The sequence below is a fragment of the Rhinatrema bivittatum genome, chromosome 6, assembly GCF_901001135.1.
Source record: "Rhinatrema bivittatum chromosome 6, aRhiBiv1.1, whole genome shotgun sequence".
Taxonomy (NCBI): Eukaryota; Metazoa; Chordata; class Amphibia; order Gymnophiona; family Rhinatrematidae; genus Rhinatrema; species Rhinatrema bivittatum.
Genome location: NC_042620.1, coordinates 231,701,135 through 231,724,867, shown reverse-complemented (window position 1 = coordinate 231,724,867; position 23,733 = coordinate 231,701,135). Strand labels below are relative to the sequence as shown.

Sequence of the window (23,733 nt, the reverse complement as noted above, 5' to 3'; positions counted from 1 at the left end):
TTTTGCCGGCATCTGGTTTCCAAACCCGTGGCTGTCAGCGGGTTTGAGAACCGATACCAGCAAAATTGAGCGTCGGCTGTCAAACTCGCTGACAGCTGCTGCTTCCATCAAAAAAGAGGCGCTAGGGACGCGCTAGTGTCCCTAGCGCCTCTTTTTACCACGGGCCCTAATTTAAATAAATTAATTTACTGAATTGCATGCACAGGAGATTGGTCTGTGCGCGCGCCAGGAGAGCGGGCACTCGCCCGCTCTCCCGTGTAGTTTACTGTATCGGCCCTTTAGTGAGTAAGTCAGCAATTCAACATTTGGCTGGACTAAAGTGTTTCTTTCATATTGCCCCTAATATGTTGGATAATATTGTTTATATTTTAAACTCTGGTATCTTATCTTGTTCGTATTTCATATGCTCATATTATAAATATTAGTTATGTATCTAGGGATGCTGTGTTTACAGGTCATTTGATATCCTGGCTATATAGTATATTTTTTTACATCTAGGCTACAACTCAGCATTTAAAATGCACTGAAGAGCTAGGGTCAATGAGTTAACTGTGCAAAGAGAAAAATGTATGGAGGGAAAATAGTTACGTATTATGGCTTATCAACTAACCCATTGAACTAATTAATACTGCAAAGACTTTTAAGTATCTCCTCAGTCTTAACATAATGAGACATTTATGAAGATGAAAATCTACAAGAGTGAGCGGCTTGATACATTTTATTTTGTTTTCTCTTAATCTTGGCAAAACATTTAGGACTGACTCTAGGAAATGAGCAGAAAAGGTCTAATCCAGTCCTAGTTTGTACTGGAAAATTAGGATTAGAAACTGGAAAATGTATCACCAAACTGTAATTCTAACATGATTTCAGTTCACAGTTTTACTATACCATAATCTGTGACTGAATTTATATTGCATCAGCACATCCAGATAATAATAATGTAATGTTTCAAAGGCATGTCTATGTCCATGACTTCAGGTCATACGATTTTTGCCTTACTTACTGACTGACAATACACATTGTAACAGAACGCTGACAAGAGAGCATAATTTCTCTGTTTCTAACTTCCTATTAAAAAAAAAAAGATGAGGTAAGACAATATAACAGGATGCTCCTCTAAAAGCCTCTGACCTGCTTTGTATGTGAAATGTTTAACAACCGATCATCAAGGGAGCCCCCTGTTGCGCAGTCACTTTATCCGGGGCAACCACTCTGTGATTGTCCCACTCAATAGCTCCCGTATTTTATTCTTTAATTCTTTAATTCAATTCATTTTTTTTGCCTGTTTTTGTTAATTTTTAATTTTTAGTTTTTGTGTGCTTTTTCTTATTCCCCGGCTGTTTGTCTGACCCTCCTGGGACGTTCCCACTTCATTTAAACGGTACTTATCAGTTCCTTGTATTGTAACTCAATTGTTACCGCTCCAAGGAACTGATAAGTACCATTTAAGTGAAGTGAGGAACGTCCCAGGAGGGTCGGACAAACAGCCGGGGAGTTAGAAAAAGCACACAAAACTAAAAATTAGCAAAACCAGGCAAAAAAATGAGTTGAGTTAAAGAATAAAATACGGGAGCTATTGAGTGGGACAATCACAGAGTGGTTGCCCCGGATATAGCGACCGCACATCACCGCACATCAGGGGGTTCCCTTGACGATCGGTTGTTAAAGATCTCTTATAACAAGGGAACGAGGTTGGTTGTTGTTTAGTGAATATTGTATGTCTCTCCTCATGGCATGGTCACAAAAAGTATTTGGTAGAGCAACTGATAATGAATAGTGAAAACTGGCTTGAGGTTTATGAATTTCAAGTCCTTAACCCCACTGTAATAACCAAAAGTCTAAAAATTGTTGCAGTTTATTTTAGCTAGTAAATTAAGCTGTTAAGATGCAGAAAATGTATAACAGTCAATGTATTCAAAAGATCTAACCTTCCCCAAGTGATATTTATCAACAAATGGGGCCTATTTCCTAAGGTTTTCTCCCATTTTGTGACTATGGGAGAGAGGTTTAATAAACAAGGCTTTAAATGTATTTCAGTTTCTATTAACTAATGGATCTATATGCAAAATAGATGAAAATGTAGTTATGTTTAGAAACATTTAATATAATCAATATATTTTTAAACCACATACCAGGATCAAATATATACATATGTGATCAAGAGCTCTAATATATTTACATTTCAGTTGCTGCTCTTTACTACCTGATGAGTAATATAAAACTAATTATCCTACATAGTCAAATATAAATGTATTTCTAATCATTAATATGTAGTTCTTTTTTCGAACTGATCATTGTCCTCTAGAGATCCAGATTTTTATCTGATTCACAGATGAGCAAACTATAGGCCTTCTCACCCATCAGAAAATTGAGCTTTACTTATCACTTTATAAAGAGTTTGCCCTATAAACACGTGAATGAGATATTATCAAACACATACTGTAACAGTTTATAAATTCACAGTGCACAAGAAAAATATTATTGTAACTCTTTTTTTAAACGAATGCATTACTTTTTTAAATATTGCACGCAACATGTCTGTGGAACTTAAGTAATCACTTACTGGATTCTGGATCCGAGTTGCCATCTCCTTCTGTCCGGCTGTTGGGTGAAGTCTGCTCATAATATTCTTCTTGAGGGAAGCCTAGGGGCAGGGGATGTGATGCGCTGGCACCAGTGTTGGGTTCAGGATCTCCCAGGCCACTGTCACTGCAGCTTTCCTGGGAGCCATCTGGGAGATGAAATGTGACCCGGCGCTGAGGCTGCAAAGAAGAAAGATGCCATGATGTGAGTAATTGCTTAATGCAGTCAATTTAGAGAAAGCACCATTTCAGCTATCTAGAGAGGACACATTAACACTACCTACAGTCGTGCACAATTTCAGGCTTTTATAAACAGGCAGCTCTGTGACCAAATCAAGTTCACCTGACAGCAGAGCTTTTTCTGGTTTGTGTTTTTTTTGTAAATTGCAACCCCTTGATGCAAAATGAAAGGTACCTCTCACTAATACTGTCAACCTTCTCAAGTCTTTAATGACTTCTATAAAGTCACCAATCACCATTTGAAGTTGAATTTATTTCTCTACTTAAGTCTTTAAAAATCATTTGCTTTACTCATTACAAACCTCTTCTCCACTTCTAGGTTAGAAGATGTAACGCATTTTTAACTCTTGTTGTACAGATTTTTCCAGAGCCCTGAAGACTAGCAAAATAAATTGTTGCAGATCTATTATCTAAATAAGATTATATGTTCATGCATTGAACCTTCTTTTATTCTCTTTTGGCTAAAATTCATTTAAGCATCAAGATGCATAATGATTATCAGTCTGGACTCTGTAACACTTTTTTGGTGGATTTTACTGTATCCTGAGGGTCCATAAAATAATTTATATCTGGGGCTACTACTTTTGCCACTTTCCCAAATCTCAGAAGCCAAAGAGTGAAATCTTTTTTATAGGGGGAAGGATGTCCTTCTAGACACAGGTGGTGTATTAAAATCCCTTTCACTTGTGGGCCACTATACTTCTTTAGGCGATGCTGTGCTGCAGGGACCAGTGTCGGGTGTTCAAAAAAAAAACCTTTCTCTGATTCTTTAAAATAAATAAATGTCCAGTCCAGTAGATAAACTGTCCAATTTGCATCAGCTTTCAAAGTAGTGTATTTACACTTTGGACTCCTCTTTTCTTTCCTCTGGGGTAGATTTTCATACATGAACGCGTGCATGTTATAAAATCCAGGGTCAGTACTCACAAGGGGGGTGCACAATTGTGCACCCTACGCGCGCCGATGCCCCCGGGCTTCCCCTGTTCCCTTCCCTCTAATCTGACCTTCCCCTAACCTATCCCCCCCGCCCCAGCCCTATCCTAAACTCCCCAAATGTTTATTTCACCTTTTGCGCCTGCCTCACAAGCAAAAGGGAAATACCACTTTGACAGTCCAAAAGCTCCCTCTGAGTTAACGCATCACTATATTCTTCCAACTTGCAGTGAAAGAGCCAGAGATCTTCCCACCCCTGGCCTCTGGCTTGGCGCTTGCTGGCCCAACCTATTCCTGAACTTCCCAATTTTGGCGTGTGTTTGGCTTTTAAATTTACCCAACCGTATTTTCCTCATTTTTATATTACTACTTAGAGATACCACAGCAAAAATTGGAGACATCGTGCTAATAAAGGGGCCAATGTGAAACTGCCTAGGGAGCTTGCAAAGCCTTAGCCCCCATCGTCAAGGAAAAGCTCCTCTTTGAAAACTTGGGGCAAACAGAAACTTGAGTACAAAAGTATTCACTTTTGTCTTATTTTCAAAATGAATTGAAAGAAAGCAAGTAAAATGTTTTTTTTTTTCCATTTCAGTTCATGTTAAATGGATTTCATGTACACTAAACTGTTTTAATAGGCATTAAAACAGTTTAACTTGCTCTAAAATGGGAACATAAAATGAAAAGGGAAAGAAATGAACTGAATTGAACAAATCCCCCCCCCCCACACACACACTACCACCAACAACGAACTTAATGAAATAAAAAACAAATACCCACGTACATTCCTGTGAGGAGTACATGCAGGGATTTTAAAATGAATCCTCATGTGTACTTTGCCTTCTCTACCCTAACCCTACCCTTGGCCATATTCTTTTTTCCTTCAGTGAAAGCACATAGGCTTTTGGTCGCTGAGGGGAGGGAAGTTTTTCATTCTCCAAAAAGGATGGCTTTGTGTGTGCTGTGGTCCTTTAAAGAGCTGCATGCGTCATCAGCAGGCGGCGCCGGCGCCCAACCTTTTGGACGTCATAGCCCCAGGGCGGGGCTATGATGATGCTTCCTGTCCTGCCTCTCGTGCGTTGACGAAGCGGGTATGGTGTCGGGCAGGGGGTTTTCCTGCCTGCCCCGTTCATCCCATCCCCCCCCCCTTTCCCCTCCATTCTTCGTCCCCGTGCACGCTGCCATCAAGGGTGGGCTCCGGCCATGCGGCGCAGAGCCCACCTATTTACCTGGGTTCCTGCTTAGCTACCTAGCAGATTCAATTTTTTTTTTTTTTAATTGTCCCCAAAGTATTGCCAAAAGCACGGTGGGGGCGGAGGGGGGAGATGATAAAGGCTTGACAATGCAAGTTCTTTTGGAAATTTTATTCTTGAGAGATTTCAGATCCAAGCCTAAGGCTAAAGTATTCTAACAGTCTAACTGTTTACTTGTTTATCTCTCATACATAGGAGCTTGCACTGATAATAAGAATCTAATAAGGATTAAGGTTTCATTGATCAAATTTGACTCCAACTTAACCGGCTTCTCAAATCTAAATCAAATCAGTGACCTCATTATTGTATTTTTATATTTTGATCAGGGTATTTGTGTGTTATCAGTTGTTAAAAATATGATTGCTATAGAGCAATGCAAGGAAGAAAAGTATTGCATTACCAGTAGCAAATCCCAAACAGAATGTTACAAGAAATGATGTATATTGTGATCCAGAATTCGTTCTTTTGGCACATGTAGTACTATGAAGTTTTTTATTTTGTTCAATGAAAAGAATTATATTTGCTCATGGAGAGGCCCTGAAGTGGCATTACATTTTTTGATAGAGGTGCGATTTGACAGTAAGGAAAGGGCTGCATTTTGTTAAACAGCCTTACCCTGGAGCAATCATACTGAATTATCTTGAAAAAAGAATGAACTCTGTTTTCATTATTCAAACCCATATGAGGTCTGATCAATGTCAAACTACTCAAAGTCCAATCCTTCATTGCAATAATTAGAACATGGCAATGGGAATATTAAAAGGGAAGATGAGACTAAGTAAATAATTTCTTAAAGTACACACTGAAGGGCTGGTCATTTGTTATAAAAAATGAAATAAGCTCATGGAAAAATATCTATCAATTGAATAACATTAGCCCACAAAATGAACCTTAAATTTATTGATGCAAATTAATTCCTATGAAAGCAATGTTATAAAAGTATCCAACATTTATATAATAGCAATGTTGAGAGTAGGTTAAAATAGTAAGATGGTAGATGATGGCAGGTAAAGATACATTGGCCAATCCAGTTGTCTTCCTCACTGATTCTCTACCTTTTTGAGCGCAAGGCCATATAATTTCTGATACTTAATTCAATGCCTGCTCATCCACCCACAGGTCTTTAACCCAGACTATCAACCATGTTCTCACCACTGCCTTTTATATCTATTCTAAGCATGATTACATTAGTTTTTTTTTAGCTTCCTGAAAGCTTGACACAGCCACAGTATGAGTCTGTGCACACTGACTTGCAAACTGGCCTTTTTGACCGTAAAGTTTCATGTAACAGAGCAACGCTCAAGCCCGGTCTCATTTTTTCTCTTACCTCTCACCTTCTCCTACTGTTGTACCCTCTTCCCTGTGCCTACTGTTGCACTCTGTATCTGTCACAAGCATGTTTTCATTGGCATGATTTCAGTTGCTACTACCCCTGCTGGGAGGTTATTCCAAGCAGCTACTACTCTCTCAAAGATCCTGCAGTTTCATATCATAAACGTTTGTCCCTGGATTGTCTTTCCATGGAAAATGTCTCCTTTCCTTACTTTATTTAAGCCAATTTACTATGTGGATGTTTATTGCTTCTGTCATATCCACCTTTCCCTTCTTTCCTTCACCGAAGAGATTTTGAGTGTTTTAAGTCTCTTTGCAGAGTTTATGTTGCAGGCTTTTCTCATTTTGGTAGCCCTTTTTTTTTTAACTACAACCATTTTCAAGGATGGCATCGGCCCGCACCCAGGGATGCAGCTCTTTTATAGCTTGGGTGCATACATACATGTTAGGAAGTAGCCTAGCCAAGCGCACTGGTGCCAAATTTTAAGTGGGCGCACGTATGGGCACACAAATGCCGCTTCTACAACATAAATCGGGGAATTTTAAAAGGGGTGCACGCTGACGCTATTCCCACTTATACCAGTTTGTCCCCAGTTTTTCCCAGTTAAGTGATAGGTCCCCCAAATCCCCCTAGTTTAATAGCCTTCACACACCCCAGTTATCCCCAACCCTTAAATCCCCGCAGTTGTGCCTATTTTTCTTTATGTTTTAACTTAAACGTCATCCATAGCAAAAATAAAGTTACGTAGCAGGGGGCCTCGGTGTGCACGGGATTGCGTAAGAATTTATGAACACATCTCAAGTTCATGCCCCGAAACTCCCCTGCCCTGCCCAGACCATGCCCACTCCCCTTTTTGAAAACTTCTGAGATGTGCACATTCAAGGAGAAATACGCCTTATCTGCTCAGCGCGCATGAGCCCAACATATTCACACATCTCCTAATTGACGCGCACGTCAGGCTTTTAAAATTCACCTTTGAGTGTTCCTGTAAAGGTACGGCCTTTGGCACTGAACACAATATTCAATGTGAGATCCCATTAATCATCACCTGGATAAGAGCCATATTACCTCCTTTCTCCTGCTGATGATACTTTCACCTACAGCTGGTCATGTCTTCAGCTTTCCCACTTCCTCTATTACATTAACTGGCTACATTGCAGTCTCTAGAAATGACTGTTCCTCGGTCTCTTTCCAGTTTAACAATTTCCCAGTCGTGACTTTTTAATTGATACGGGATCAAAAGGTTTTAAAACCCCAGATTCATGAGTTTTTGCACTGAAGCTTACTTTTCAAACTCTTGACCATTCTTTAGTTTTGGGGGTTTTTTTATGTCACTCTTATTATTTCACCTGTTTTTCCATCTACCCTGTTACAGATTTTTGTATCCAAAAATGTAGCAAACTTTCATTCAGCACAACCAGCAAAGGTCCTCAGTCTCACAGACAGCAAGCCCAGTCAGAGATAGCAGTAAGTAGTATTTAGGCCAATGTACTATTCTGTGGAAATAATCTCAGGATTGGCCCAGTACAGTGCAAAGTTTTTTCTTCTGATATCGGGCCATTAACATAATGAGGTAGATCTTCAAAACACGTGCGCGAGCAAAAGTACACCAGATTTTATAAGATACTTGCGTAGCCGCACGTATCTTATAAAATCCGGGGTCAGCGTGCGCAAGGCTGCGCAAAATAGGCAGCCTGTGCGCACCGAGCCGCGCAGCCTGCCTCCGTTCCCTCCGAGGCCGCTCCAAAATCGGAACGGCCTCGGAGGGAACTATCCTTCCACATCCGCCCACCTTCCCCTCCCTTCCCCTATTTACCCTACCTCCCAGCCCTACCTAAATCCCCCCCTACCTTTGTTGGGCAAGTTACGCCTGCTTGAAGCAGGCGTAACTTGCGCGTGCTGCCCCGGCATCCCCCGGCACAGGCTGCAGTGCCGGGGGACTCGGGACTGCCCTCCCGGCCCACCCCCGAACCATCACCACGCCCCCGAACCTGCCCCGGACCGCCCCCTGCCCCTGGACACGCCCCTCAGGCACACCCCCTCCCGCCCCTTTACGAATCCCTGGGACTTACGTGCATCCCGGGGCTTTGCGCGCGCCAGTGGCCTATGCAAAATAGGCGCGCCGGCGTGCAAGTGCCCTGCGCGCGTAAATCCGGGAGGATTTACACGCGCAGGGGTTTTAAAATCTACCCCAATACGTATATCAATGCATGGGTATTATTTTTGCTTTAAAATACTCACAAAATCAATGTCCTCACAAAAAAACCAACCAAACAAACAAACAACAGTAAAGTTTCATGGAAAATTGCAGCTTTCCATGATTTACATTGTGCAATTTTGATATGCAAAATTTGATAATGATTTGATTTGCATGATTCTTCAGCTCAGGATTCTTTGTCTTAAAATGCGTAAACAGGCCTCTATCTCTTCCAACTTCTTTTCTTCTATACTGCCTCAAGAGAGCTCGGATTCTTCCACATGGCCTATATTTCCTTCCCTTTTCAGACTCATGCCTAGGCCTGAGCATGACACTGGGGTCTTAGATGAGGCCCAGCCCTAACACTGGGGCTTATCTGGGACCCCAAAAATGTAAAATCTTAACTGCTCTCTGGATCCAGCTTTGTGGTCCAGGCCCAGGCCCGAGGCTGGGCCTAGACCCAACACCAGGACCCAACCCAGAGGATGGGTCCCAATGCTTGGGCATGGGCCTGGACTGGAAGCCCAGGCATGATGTCGCAACCTGGTACGGAGACCAGGTATAGATTTTGGGTCCTTGGCCTGGACCCAGGCCCAATGCAAGGACCTAAACCGGAGGCTGGATCCCGATGCCTGGGCCTCAGCCTCAGCCTGGACCTAGGCCCCATGTCTCGACCTGATCCAGACGCTGGGTCCCAATGCCGAGACCTTTGTCTGGACCCATACTCAACACCATGCAATGCCATACATTAAAATAGCACTGTCCGTGGGTGAATGCACCAGAGTTAATTAACCCCAGGAGACAGCGTCATTTGGCTTTCAAGTGCCAAAGAGAGAAGAAGAAGAGCTCTGGGTGGGGTTGTGGTATCAGGCTTTGGTCTAGGCCACAGCCTAGGCTGAGGCCCAGGCATTGGGACCCAGTTTCCAGGTTCAGTCCTAGTGTCTGGCCTAAGTCTGGGCAGAGGCACCAGCATTGGGACCTGGTCTCTGGACTGGGTTGCAGTGTTGAGCCTGGATCTGGGCCCCCGCCTAGGCCGAGGCCCAAGCATCAGGTCCTGGCTTTAAAGCCTGGGTCTTGCGTAGGGTATAGGCTTCGGCATGAGCCTATGTGTTGAGACCAACCTGATGCTTAGGCCCAGGCTGAAGCCTTGGCTTACATAGGCCTAGGCCATGGTTGGTCTTTGTGATTTCATTCTTTGCCATACACTAAGCACAGGCTTAAGCCTAGGCCTAGGCCTCAGTGTCAGGTCCTCCCCAGACTAAGTAAGTGGGGGCCAGGGAGTATCCTGGTCCTAGGCTGGGTTCTTGGGAGGCCCAGTTTCTTTTTTTTTTCTTTTTTGTTTAAATATTCATTTCATTTTTTATCTATGGTAAGTAAATGAAATAAACATTTGATGAAATGAAATTCACAGAAAACCAAACCCCCAAAAATGAAATGGAAAAACAAAACAAAAATGTTTCTTCTTCCTACCCCTAATCCTAAACTTGGTAAAGTCCAAGCTTGGAAAGACTGAGGCAGCTTTTGCAGTAGTGGATGGAACAAAGCAGAAAAAACAGGACCCTAGATTTCATAGACATGTGCAGGGATACAAAATTTGTTTTGTTTTTCATTTTGTTTTCATGAGTTTTTTCCCCAGAAATTTCATTTAGCATAAAGTTTAATTTATTTCTTTCATTTTAAAAAAAGGAAAAGGAAAAAAAAAAAAAGGAAAAGGGGTCTCTTGTCTCTCCACCCATCCCTCCCTCCCACCCAGAAAAATACTGTGACCAGGATCCCCCTGCCCCCACGCACCTAATCCTGTGGGGATCCAATGGCTGAAGCCTCGACAGTCTGTAGCCTGAGGCTATGCCAGGGCCTAAGCCGGATGGTGGAGGGACTCAGCCTTGGCTAAAGCCAGTGCCCAGGTCCGATGCCAGGGTTCAGTCCAGAGAACAGGTCCTCATGCCTGGGCCTTAGTCTAGGCCAGAGACTGGGTCCAGGCTTGACACCATGGCCTGACCCAGAGGCCAGGTTCTGATGCTGGGACCTTGAAATGGACCCAGGCCTGATGCCGGGGTCTAGTCTAGAGGCTGGGTCCCGATGCCTGGGCCTCTTCCTAGGGTGAGGCGCAGGCCCGGAGCCCAGGCCTCAGACCTCCTCTTTGGAGATCTCCTGTCTTCTTGCTGGTAATTACGCCATCCACTGGTATCATGCTGAATTAACTCTAGTGCATCCTCCCCAGCGGTGAGCACCATTTTGCTGCACAGCAATGCCATACTTTTCCACTGATCTTCAATGCTGGTCTTGTCCTACTCCCAAAGCATCACTGTCCCATATGCTTTCTCTTTGCCCCCTGGTCAATGCTTTTTAGAAACCAATATAGAACACAATATAGTGTTTTCTAAGTATTGATTGTCTTATTACATATCATATTGTCATATTGAAGGCAGCAGCTTTTCTGCTTTGTCTATCCCTTCCTTTCAAAAGTTCTTGAATTTTCTGTTGGTGGTTGTCTTTAAAATGATTCTTTCCAATTGGAAGAATAGTGATTTACTTAATGATAATTTTTGGTGGAATTCAGTTTGTATTTATTATAAATATGAAAAGGTTGCAGCTATCAATTCCATTGATTTTCTCAATGGTCTGCAGTATGGATGCCTCTAGACAAATGTTTAGAAACTTCATTCCTATCATACATGCTTTATTACTGTTGACTTCCTGTCAGTACTTGGTATTTTACTTTATTTTACATTATGTATCCCATTCCTCTTGATTTCTTGTATTGTTATTTTACTTTTTCTTTTTATATGTTTTATGTAACTTTGTTATTCAATAAAAATATTAGAACTAAAAGAAAAAACAAAAAATGGAATCATTTGTCCATTTTTACACTTTCATTTTAAACAAAGGCACATCCCTGTTACTTAAATATATCAGTCTCTAGAATATTAGGTCCCAAGGTCCCATAATCTCACTACATTTCACTCTCTCCTTTAGAAAGACATCAATATTCTTCTTTCGAATATTAAAGCTGCAACTTTCCATGAGGTACCCTTGCCCTATCTGGCTAGTCAAGAAGGCAAATATGAACTACTTGATCACCTCCATCTCATGTTAAATGCATTATAAAATGAAAGTCACCAGATTGGTTAAAAATAGCAATAGTAAGACCAAACCTGGGGAAACTCAACCTAGACCTGAATACACCGAACAACTGCAATCCAGCCTCAAGTTCACCATTTCTAGTAAAGATATTTGAAAAGGCTGTACTAGTAGTTTAGTCCCAATTCTTTGGTGCATTCTCCCTTCCTTAATCAGACTAGCTGCTAAAATTCTAGTCCTTAAAAAGCTAATAAAACCATGACTCTTTGAGATGGTTTTTAAACCATAACCATAAGATGGTCTATTTCTAAAGCCACACCCCCTAGTCATTAGAATATCACAGGAAATTGTACCTGACATATAAATAAATAAAAATGCTAGTATACTAAAACTGGAACCCTCAGCTTTACATTACAGTGTCTTACTCTGAAGGCCCTTCGATACATATTTTTCTGACATATTTTTTGTACTCTCTGATGCATTTCTCTCTAAATTATTAATTTATGAATAACTCCATGTGATGTCTATATGTGCTGTTGACCTGTTATGATATACTCTCTGATATACTTCTCTGTCTTATGCATGTAAGGCTTTGAGCTTTCTAGTTGGAAAAGTGTGGAATAAATAAACAAGGATAATGATGATGATGAATATTTAAAATCAGGGAGATCTAAGCCACTAATGCAATCATTGTTTTTCTTTTTTCATTGAATATAGTGAGAGGTCCTGGGTTTTTTGCCCTTCCAGGTGAAGTATGAGATTATTCCCTTGATTGCTTTCAAGAAACCCTATGAAATATTAATTGGAAATGCCTTGAATAGAAAATTTAGACAACGAAGGAAAATCACTTCAATCGTCACTATACTGAAAAAGAAAATTCTCAATAGTAAATGCATATAATGCTTGTAGTCCATAGTTATTGTATTTGCCTGGCTACATTTGGCACTTACCTAGATAAATATTGGGATAAAAATTTTCCCCAAGGGCAAAACACTTCTAGTTTATCTGCCATTGAATATTGTCCCAAGCTTGACTTTAGTTATGAATAGAGACAAATTTAGGAAAGCAGAAAATATAAATATCTAGCAAAGGGCCTAATTCACCAAGTTATTTTCCCATAGACACAGAATGGGAGAAAAGCCTTATGCTCAAATTTTCAGAGGCCTGTGTGCATAAAATACGGGGTTTATGCGCGTGGCTGGGCCTTGCGCACGCACACACATTTTAAAACGAGCCCAGCCACGCGCATAAACCCCGCTACGCGCACAAGTGCCAGGGGGGGCGGGCCGGGGGGTGGGGTGGGATGTGGGTGGAGAGGGTCAAGGTGGGGGGCGGGCCAGGACAGTCCCATGGTATACTGCCCTGAGGAAGCCCACGCCAGATGCCGGCTGGCGTGCATAACTTGCTTTTGCTCAGGAGGAGCAGTAAGTAGAAAATAAAAAATATTAGGGTAGCTTGGTAGGTGTTAGGGGCTGGGGGGGAGAGGGGGAGAGGGGGGACAGGAGAAGGGGAAGGAGCGTGAGGCACGGGGTTAGGGAAGTTCCCTCCTAGTATGCTCCTTAATTAGAGCGTTCTGGGAGGGAACTGGGGGAGGCCCAATTGTGTCACCACGCATATTTAGGGAAAATTTGCCCGCACATGCGCTCGCAGTCATCAGATTTTATAACATGCACATGCCAGCACGCGCATGTTATAAAATTGGTGCATCCATGTGACTGCGCCTGGAACTGTGCGCACATAAATACGTGCGCACTCCTTTTAAAATCGACCCCTTTGTGAATCAGGCAGACAGTGACACAGTTAATGATGGCAGAAAAAGACTAAAGTGACCCATCCAGTCTGCCCAGCAAGTTGTTTAAGGTAGTTCCCACTCTTCCCACTCTACGAAGAATACTTAAAATTTGGGTAATCGAATCAATGAATACTTTTAATAGTCTCTGTCTCTCCACCCCTGATCTTTCACTCTTCAAATCATGTACCATCCCTGATTAACTTTGTATTATTGACCACTACATTTTTACCGTATAACTCCTCCCACCCTTTGATGAACCCCTGATACTCGTGCAACTTATTCACAGAATTATGTTTGTATTATTTTCTGTTAGTTCCCACTGGATCCATTCCCTCCTGAACTTTATGTAAGCAATATGTTATCGCAGACCTTAATCTTTTTATCACTTTGCCAATGATCATGTAACTTTGCTTTGCCTTACCAAGAGTCTCTGTACTTTGTATCATATAGTTCCTTGTTTTTAGCATTTAGTTATATTTACCGTTCCTCGTCTCATATAGTTATTGTTACTGTTCCATGTAAAGGCTATGCCTAAAGTTCCAAGTTATATGTAAACCAATACGATGTGCAAATGGATATAGGTATATAAAAAATTCTAAAATAAATAAATAAAATAAATACATAAATAAATAAATAAATAAATAAATAACTGCTGCTCCATGCTGTTTACCCCAGTCCATTATTTATCTATTAGGGATCCTCTGTGTTTATCCATTTCCTTAGATATTCCAGTATTATTCCTGGCTTAACTACCTCATTCAGTATGTGCACTGAACATATTTTCATTTTAGTTTTTTTTTTTGTTTCATTTTTTGTTCATTTTCATTTTGTTATATCTATTTAAAACAAAACAAATAAATGAAAAACATCTGAGAAAATCACAAAAAAAAGAAAACAAAAAGAAAATGTCAGGTCCATCCTTTTCCTTTCCCCTCCTCTGACAACTCTACCATCACCAAAACCCCCAACCTCATCTCCAGAGCCTTCCAAATCCTCTTGCCAGTAATTTACAAATCTGAAGGTCTAAGGAGCAGATGCAATGCACATTTGCTTCTGTTTCAAAATGGTACCAGCTGACCCTGAGGCCAGTGCCTCAGGGTCAGCTGGTGGGATCTTTCTACTTCCATATCTCTGTATACCAACATGGCACAGCGCCATTTTGAGATACAGACCCAGTGAGGCAAGAGCAACTGGGTCTGGCACCTGTGTCTTAGACGCATGGATGGGGTAAATTGTTGGCTGGGGTTGGGGAAGGCCATAACACTTTGGAAATGAAACAAATTCAGAACAGAAAAGCTTTCTTTTGTTTTTGTTTTGTTTTCAAAATGAAAGGCAATGACACATTTCAGCAAAATTTCCCATTTAATTTTAAATGAAAGCACAGCCCTTGTGTATGTAACCACTGGGCTGATAATCCTGGATAAATTCCTAGGAACCACACCTCAAACACAGTCTGTGATGTTCAAACTTCACATACTGTTTTTTAAGGTAATGTCCAGGATTCCCTGAGCAAGGGAAAGGCAACTCTTCTAGGCCCCATGCATTGCTTTTATTCAAATCCCACTATAGGGTTCATGTAAACAGTACTGATGAGTTCTCAAGTTATAACCACTGTAATAAATATGTTGAGAACTTTAGGCAGTTTCCAACCTAACTTTTACTGTTAAATTAAGCAGTTGATGGAAAAATTATTTACGGTTTTGTATGTTTCATAATAGGTTGTTGCATATTTAGTTCTTGAATAAATTTGTGACCTCTTCTCCTTCATTCAGTTTATGTTGCTATGCCAATCCAATTCTAATTAATACATTTATTATTTCTTTTCCTTTCAAATCAATATGGGATGTTTTGTAAGCTCCATCCCAATTAATATGGGATAGTCATTTTAATTAGTCGGGTAAAGAAAGTCCAAGTGGCTAATCAGTGGGTGAGTACTCAGGCATGTTAGAAATAATACAAATCTTAAAAGGGAACCAAAATACAAGATGAGAAGGATGGAAAAACTCCTTTCTTAGGAATGAATGCAGGTTTCCAGACATGGTGCTCAAGGATTCCAGCATGTCCTTCCAAAAAGGTGAAAGCTCTCTGTCTCCACTCTGAATTAAGGTCTCTATCCAAAAGACCCCAGAGGCCTTCCTCCTTAAAAATTAACAAAACCAGGGAACAGCCATGGACATACTATCCCTGAAAGGGTCAACTAAAAATTCCACACCTTAACATTTTGGCAGGAGTTTATATACTCCTGATTTTAAAAAGCATTTACTCGAGTGAGATTTTGAAAATTGCTACAATTTATGCCATTGAATTGTCCATAGGATTTACTCACATAAGTGCACTTTTCTCGAGTAAATGGCTTTTGAATATTACAATGATAGTATGTTACATTTACATGCATAATCAATTTGAAAATTACCTTCCGATAACACACCATTCCAGGCTCCCACAGGGGGGCGCTACAAACCCACACTAACTATTCTGGTTCACCCTCTTTCAGGCCGATAAAGAAAAAGTCGCACAGGCCACTCTCCTGGGCATGCGATTCAGGAGGATGGCCTATGCAAATTAGGACCCTTGGTAAAAAGAGGCGCTAGGGACACTAGCACGTACCTAGCGCCTCTTTTTGGACAGGAGCAGCAGCTGTCAGCGGGTTTGACAGCCGATGCTCAATTTTGTCGGCGGCGGTTCTCAAACCCGCTGATAGCCATGGGTTCGGAAACTGGACGCCGGCAAAATTGAGCATCCGGTTTTCAACTGGCGAGCTGCGGGCCGATTTTAAATTTTTTATTTTATTTCTTTTTACTATTTTTAACTTTTGGGACATCCGACTTAATATCGCCATGATATTAAGTCGGAAGGTGCACAGAAAAGAAGTTTTTACTGCTTTTCTGTGCACTTTCCCAGTGCCGGCAGAAATTAGCACCTACATTTGGGTAGGTGCTAATTTCTGAAAGTAAAATGTGTGGCTTGGCTGCACATTTTACTTAGTGAATCGCGTGGGAATAACTAATAGGGCCATCAACATGCATTTGCATGTTGCGGGCGCTATTAGTCTCGGGGGGGTTGGACGCGCGTTTTCAACTCGCTATTACCCCTTACTGAATAAGGGGTAAAGCTAGCGTACTGTATCAGCCTGTTTGTTAGTTGGAACAATCCTTCTGGTATGATTCATTGAGATCTCTACTTATACATCAAGTTATTTTAGAGCACTGTAGGACATTCTAAAAAAAGAAGCTATTTTCAAGTGTTTATTTAGGGGCAGATTTTCAAAGAGGTATGCACGTAAGATACGCGTGTACCCCCGAAAACCTGCCCCAAGCTCCCCCTGCACGCACCGAGCCTATGTTAAATAGGCTCGGCGGCACGCGCAAGCCCCATAGCTTTCCTGGGGGGCGTGTTGGGGGCGTGTCATGGTGGCGCATCATCCGGGGCGGGGCCATGGGCGTGGTTCCGGCCCGGGTGCGTTTTGGGGGCATGGACGAGGCCTCCAAAACTGCTCCTCAGGCAGGCGTAACTTTTCAAACAAAGGTAGGGGGGGTTTAGATAGGGCTGGGGGGGGGGGTGGGTTAGGTAGGGGAAGGGAGGGGAAGGTGCGGGGAGGTGGAAGGAAAGTTCCCAACATTTTGGAGTGGCCTCAGAGGGAATGGAGGCAGCCTGCGCGGCCCGACGCGCGCAGGCTGCCGATTTTGTGCAGCCTTGCGCGCGCTGACCCCGGATTTTAAAAGATACATGCGGCTACGCGCGTATCTATTAAAATACGGTGTACTTTTGTTTGCGCCGGTCGCACGAACAAAAGTACGTGCGGCCGTAGTTTTTAAAAATCTGCCCCTTAGTGTATTGAGAAAAATTAAATAGTAGCAGCTTGGTTTTAACCATTGTCATTTAGGCCTGGATTTTCTATCTTTGCACCGGTTTGTGAATCCTGGTGCTAACGGGGGGGGAGGCCTGCGAAAGCCGGCAGCGATCACACCACCACGGTGCAATTGCTGCCGGCTTTCGCACCCAATTGCGCCATCGTAAAAGGTTTTGCTAATGGTCGCGCTACTGGCAGCAATAAGGGGTCTTACCTTATCACCACCAGAGAAGTTTCCGCAGCGTCCGCCCCGATGCCGCCCCGACTCCTCCTCTTCCGGTGCCGACGCCACCCCGACTCTGACCCAATCTAGCTATCGCATGTGAAAAGGGATTCCTAATGCCCATGAAAATGCTATAACGCATGTGTTATTTATTGCAGCGTGTGCTGCGTATGCAGATTTTATTCAGGTGGGCAGATTTTGGGAGGAGTAAATGAAAATGAGATGTGGTAATGCTGTGTGTGATAGCACAATGCATTCTATTGTGGGAAATAACTACACCTTTTTTTCCTAGCATTATGACCTGTGATAGCTGTATATGACCAAAATGCAGAGAGATAGAGAGAGAGAGAGACTCTTTATAAAGCTCTCATCATCTAGCAGCTCGAGGTGAGGTTTTGGGGAAACATTTACATACATAGGCAGACGTACAAACAGCACAGTACACATCAGTGAAGATTTGACATGATTTGGAATGAGGAAAGGTACACAAAGATGACATTTCTATAATGTTCTCTTGCCCTAGCTTGATAGTACCCAGGTAGAGATGCATCAAGCTAGGCTGAGAATACATTGTAGAATTCTCATCTTTGTGTACCTTTCCTCATTCCAAATCATGTCAAATCTTCACTGATGTGCACTATGCTTTTTGCACGTCTGCCTGTGCATGTAAAACTGGCCCCAAAATCTCTAGAGCATGCCCAAAAACCTCTCCTCGAGTTACTAGATGACCCACCTATAAATATAAATAGTTGACTATTATAAGAGCTTTACAAAGCCGATCAGTCTCTCTCTCTCTCAAAATTTGTCCTAACCACACCCCTTCTTTTATCACAGGCATTATGTATATGGGCTCATGAGCAGACATTCAGGGAAATTTTAAATAATGCACACAGTGTTACAGAGGGGTTTTTCGTGTGCCCTTGGGCTTCGGCCCGACCCCAGACGGATCCAGGACTGAACCGAGGGTTGGCGGAGTGTCCCAGCATAGCAGAGACACGGACTTACCCTCCGCCAGACCTGCATACTCCCAGAACCAACCAGATGATGTTGGTAGACGAACAGTCCTCCGATCGTTCCAAGCCCTTTCGGACCTGCCGCTTAGGATCGGCATGGAGCAGCAGGCCGGCCTGAGGATGAGGGCAGACGATGGCCTTATGACACGAAGACTTGAGACTATGACTGAGGCGAAGAAATCACAAACGAGGGCTGACGCGAAGACATCACAGATGAAGGACTGATGCGACAGCATCACAGATGAAGGACTGATGCAACAGCATCACAGACGACGGGCTGAAGCGACGGCATCATAAGTAAAACAAGAAGCTGGGAAGGTAGACATTGGCACTGTCTCTCAGGGCGCCCTACTCAGCCCACCTTCACAGCGGACCCAATGGGCTGTTCGCGGACCACCCGGAGATGCGATCCAGTGGCGATTCCGGAGGGCGCGGCCACGCCCCCGGACTGCCCTGGCCCGAAACCACGCCCCGGGCCCGCCCCCGAAATGCCGCGTCCTGCCCCCGACACGCCACGCTGATCGGCTCCGCCCCCGACACGCCCCCGACACACCCCCTCAAAAAACCCCGGGACTTACGCGAGTCCCGGGGCTCTGCGCGCGCCGGCGGGCCTATGGAAAATAGGCGCGCCGGCACGCAAGGCCCTGCTCGCGTAAATCCGCCCGGATTTACGCGAGCAGGGGTTTTAAAATCCGCCCCCTACTGTGCATCTGATATTTTGTACAGGTGTCTGAAAGGGATAAAATAAATAGCATGCATACTTTTGAATGTATGCTATTTTCCAACCTTGATTTAATACTCCCATGGGAATGTATCTTCACAATTTAGCTAAAACTATATATTTTATGGAAACCCACATGTACTTTTAGGCAGTCACAGGAAAGCAATTTTCAGCCAAGATATTTTGCCTAGGTACACCCAGATTTACTTGGATAAAGAACTATGAAAACCATTCTTTCTTTCTAACCAGGATATAAAATTAGCATGCAACCCAAAAACACATAAAGAAAATATTACATCAGAGCTTCCCAAACTTGTCCTGGAGACCCCACTCTAATGGAATTTTTGACTACTCTGGCTGAGGATGTATTTAGAGGTTAGGCCATAGCGGATTCAGATCTCTCATACAGTCACAGACTAGTTTCAAGGCCACAGGCCAACCTCTTAGTGAACCCATATTTATTGTTTTGCACTGTGAAATTCTAAAAAATGCTTACAAACATGCAAGAATCTGATGACTGTAGTGCCAGTAGTTCCCAGATGGGAAAGTAAATAATTAACTGATACCAAAGCCTGAGAGAGTGAAGGCCACCATAGCTGCACTTGGAATTGATACAAATGCAGAGGGAGGGAACATTGCTTCTATCCCAAGCAAATTGTCAGCTTTTAGTGAATAAGACATGATAATGGCTAGAGAGAGAAAAATCATTTTTGGATATGATAGCACATACTGATCCCTTGGAAAATGTAAGCTTTATATATATATCTATGTAGTAATTGTTATTAACTAAAACTAACTCTTCTGTATGATCTGATTTTATTTATTCTCTGTTCTGTCCTCTTATTGCTTAAATAAACCTACCAGAAATCCATGAAACTGTGATGAACTGATCACAGTGTACAAGTGACTATTTGTGTGGGGAATAAACTCCTGGGTTCAAGTCCCCAGGTATAATCCCAGTAATGGTGTGTGTGTGTGTGTTTGTGTTTACATTGGGTAAGCCCCTGAGGAGTCCTGTGTGCATACAAGTCTTAAGCCCCTCAGGTAACCCCCAGTGTAGACCCCAGTGAGATTAGCCCGTGGGTTTGAGCTCCCGGGCAGACGTCTGAGCCCAGAACACCCACATCCAGTGGGGTTTTCAGGATATCCACAATAAATATGCATGAGATACATTTGCATATCATGAAGACTCAGGATATGCACATTTAGCCCATGCATTTTCATTGTGAATACCCTGAAAACCTGACTGGCTCTGGGATCCCCAGTATATGTTTGGGAAGCTCTGCAGTACATTTGACCTTATGCAAGTGAAACATAGCAATCCCTCATTATATGGAATTTGCTTAGTGGAATTTCATTTTAATGGAATTTACATATTGGGAGTTATACTCAATATTCAGAACATAAAGACTTCTATAACATAAATTTCTCCTGGTTCACTTCTCATACTGCTAAGCCTCATAAGGAAAATGTCCTATTTTCACAAGGGTACATAGCCTGCTTCAGCCTGCTTGAAATTTTTAGACTGTAGAAATTCTGTTACAGCCCTGATTCAGGTAAAAAGCCTGCTACAGCATGAACAGCTTGCTTGGGACAAGGCATTACACCTCACAGATAATGCTCCATTCTACCCAGTCAACCAAGAGGATCTGATCACATGAGGTTTGAGTATATCCCTAAGAAGACAATAACATTGATCCAACCCATGAATCAAGGATCAGCAGCCACATTCAAAGATTATTACCTGAGATAAATCATTCAATAACTCATACATTGAATCGATGGAGAAGGTATGCCCAACAATTTGGGAGTTCTGGTGACACTACAACATCATGAATGTCATTGACAATATTACTGGAAGAGCTAAATGAAAGTGACAAAAGCACATCTCTAAGTAAAAGTGAGCAAACATATTCAATTTAGAAGGATGCAACAATGAATACAAAATTATGGGCCGGATTTAAAAGGTTGCGCACGTAAATCTGGAGGATTTACGCACGAAACCGGTCTTACGCACGCCGGGCCTATTTTAAAAAGGCCCAGTGACGCACGTAAAGCCCCGGGACACTTGTAAGTCCTGGGGCTTTACTAAAGGGGCAGTCTGGGGGCAGGGTGGAGTGGAGCCATTGCCACTGTGCCGAAGGATTGCATGCCAGCAGCTGGCCGGCACACGTAACTTGCGCCTGCCCAGAGGCAGGCACAATAGGTAAAATAAAAATTTTGGAGGATTAAAGTAGGGCAAGGGGGAGGAAAGTTTAGGCAAAGGGGTGGGAAGGTCAGGTTATGGAGAAGGGTAGTTCCCTCCCAGGCTGCTCCGATTTTGGAGCGGCCTGGGAGGGAACGGGGAAAGCAGCGCAGCTTGGCACGCGCAAGGTGCAGAATTCTGCACACCCTTGTGCGCCGACCCCTGATTTTATAACTTGCGCGCGCCTGCATGCGCAAGTTATAAAATCGGATGTACATGAGTGCACGCCGGGTAGTGCCGGGTAGCAGGCTCATGCAGATTGTACTAATTTGACATTTTAGATTAACATTTTTAGGGTACACATCAGTAAGCTTGCATTGCCAGTGAAGGAAAGGCAGTGCTAAATATTGACTATTCTGCAACACTTATATCAAAATATATATTTTATACTCTTTTATACAATCAAAATATACAGGGCTTTAGAAAATGGGAGTTAAGGAGGAACTAAGGACCTCTTTGACTTTTTTTTCTGAAAGACTAAGTAATAGCCGAGTACTTCTCTTTATATATTATTTTCTCTCTGGGAGTTTTATTAAGATTTGTTTGAGGCTGTAGGATTTCACTTGATATCAGTGTTATTTAGAAAGCTTTTTACACTTTTTCACAGTCCTTCACAGCTGTGGGAAGAGCTATAAGAAGCTTTTAAGACATGTTGTGATACAGAAGCAAGAAGGTTAAATCCCTAATGGAGTAGATAAACAAGCTGCAGATGGAGGTGGCCAGGCTGATGAGCATCTGGGAAGGTGAAGGTTTTATTGACAGATTATACATGGAAACCTCAATGTTTATGACGAAGAACCAGCTAGACAGGATGACAGAGGAAGAAGAGGAGAAGGGAGACAGTACATTCCTTTTATGCAAAAAACTGAAAAAAAAGCCACTTCAACCAGAAAAGAGCTTACTTTCAATTCAGATACAGAACTGATATGCAGTCCTGGAATCACTGGAGGATGAGAACATAGAACACGTAGAAGCAGGGAAGCAGAGCATTCCAGAGACCTCAAAAAATGAAAATAAGAAGGGATGTTGGTGGTGGTGGTGGTGATGACTATGTTCTAAAAGGAACAGAATGACCCATTTGCAGACCAGGCACATTGTCCAGGGAGGTGATCTGCCTGCCAGAAGCCCAAATATGAGACATTAAGAAATGCTGCTAAAGCTCATCAGGCCCTCTACCACTACTACCTCATGTTATTCATGTAGCACCAACAATGCAGCACGATATGACCCTGAGCAGATCAGAAAATAGTACATATTTTCTGCCAAAGTTATCTGGCTCTCTTTAGTCATGGAACTTTAGCTGTGGTGCTGAATATTGCCAGATAAAGTTATCTGGCTAGGCTTAACCAGAAAACTTAGAACTTAATAGGCTTTGCTAAGTATAGAGCTGGTCAAGCACAAATAAAAAAGCAGCATGCCACCACACCCCTCTGCCATAGAATTATAAACATGTGAGGGCACAGCGCCCGATCTCACCCCACCCAAAAAGAATGAAAAAACATCATGGGCCACAGCAGCCTGATACCTTCCCTCACCAGAAATTGAAATTTAAAGAATGTTTACTCATTACAATTAGATAATATATATATATATATATATATATATATATATATATATATATATCAAGCATTACAGGTAGCTTTTTACAAATAAAATTGTCCTACTTTTATCCAATTTGAATATCAAAATAAACAAGAATTTAAGAATGAAAAGAGAGGCAGTGGAAAACTATAAGGGAGAATTATTAGGAAATTCAACTTTACATTGAAGGCTTTAACATAGAGTTCTCTGCCGGTACTATAACATACATTGACCTCCCCTTACTTAAGTTACCGGGGAGGAAGTGGTTGACCTACAAGTTTCTATAAATTGATGAAGTTGGTCTAATTGGAAAAATTTGAAACACTCATCACCCCTCTTAAAAACACATTTACATAGCATAAGGAAAAGGAAAAACCTAAAGAATTTACATTTCGCCTTAAGGAAAAAAATGTGGTGTGGAATGGTAGACAGGATAGGCAGTATGAACTTTTTCTGCCCTCACATTTCACTTTTTCTTTGTTTCTATCTTAAGGTAACCAAATAGGTAGACAAGGTAAAGGCAAAATCAAGAAAGGTAACTGAATGCTTAGGGAGAAAAATAGCCAACTGGAAAAGGGAATAGGTGAGACATCATTTAGAGAACTGTGTACAGTTCTAGAGATAGCACCTTCAAAAGGATATAAACTGAAAAGGGTTGGTTCAGAAGGCCAGGTAGACTTGGGAGTAATTTA

At 42.3% G+C, this 23,733-nt stretch overlaps 1 protein-coding gene across 4 annotated transcripts in view; it reads right to left on the bottom strand.

Annotated features, from left to right (window-relative positions):
• PCDH11X (protocadherin 11 X-linked) overlaps window positions 1-23,733 on the bottom strand; it is a 3,021,270-nt gene that overhangs the window by 662,270 nt on the left and 2,335,267 nt on the right. For all 4 annotated transcript variants that reach the window (XM_029606604.1, XM_029606602.1, XM_029606605.1 and 1 more), the window contains one exon: window positions 2,564-2,762. In XM_029606604.1, coding sequence (XP_029462464.1) covers window positions 2,564-2,762 — 199 coding nt within the window. The remainder of the gene's footprint in view (window positions 1-2,563; window positions 2,763-23,733) is intronic.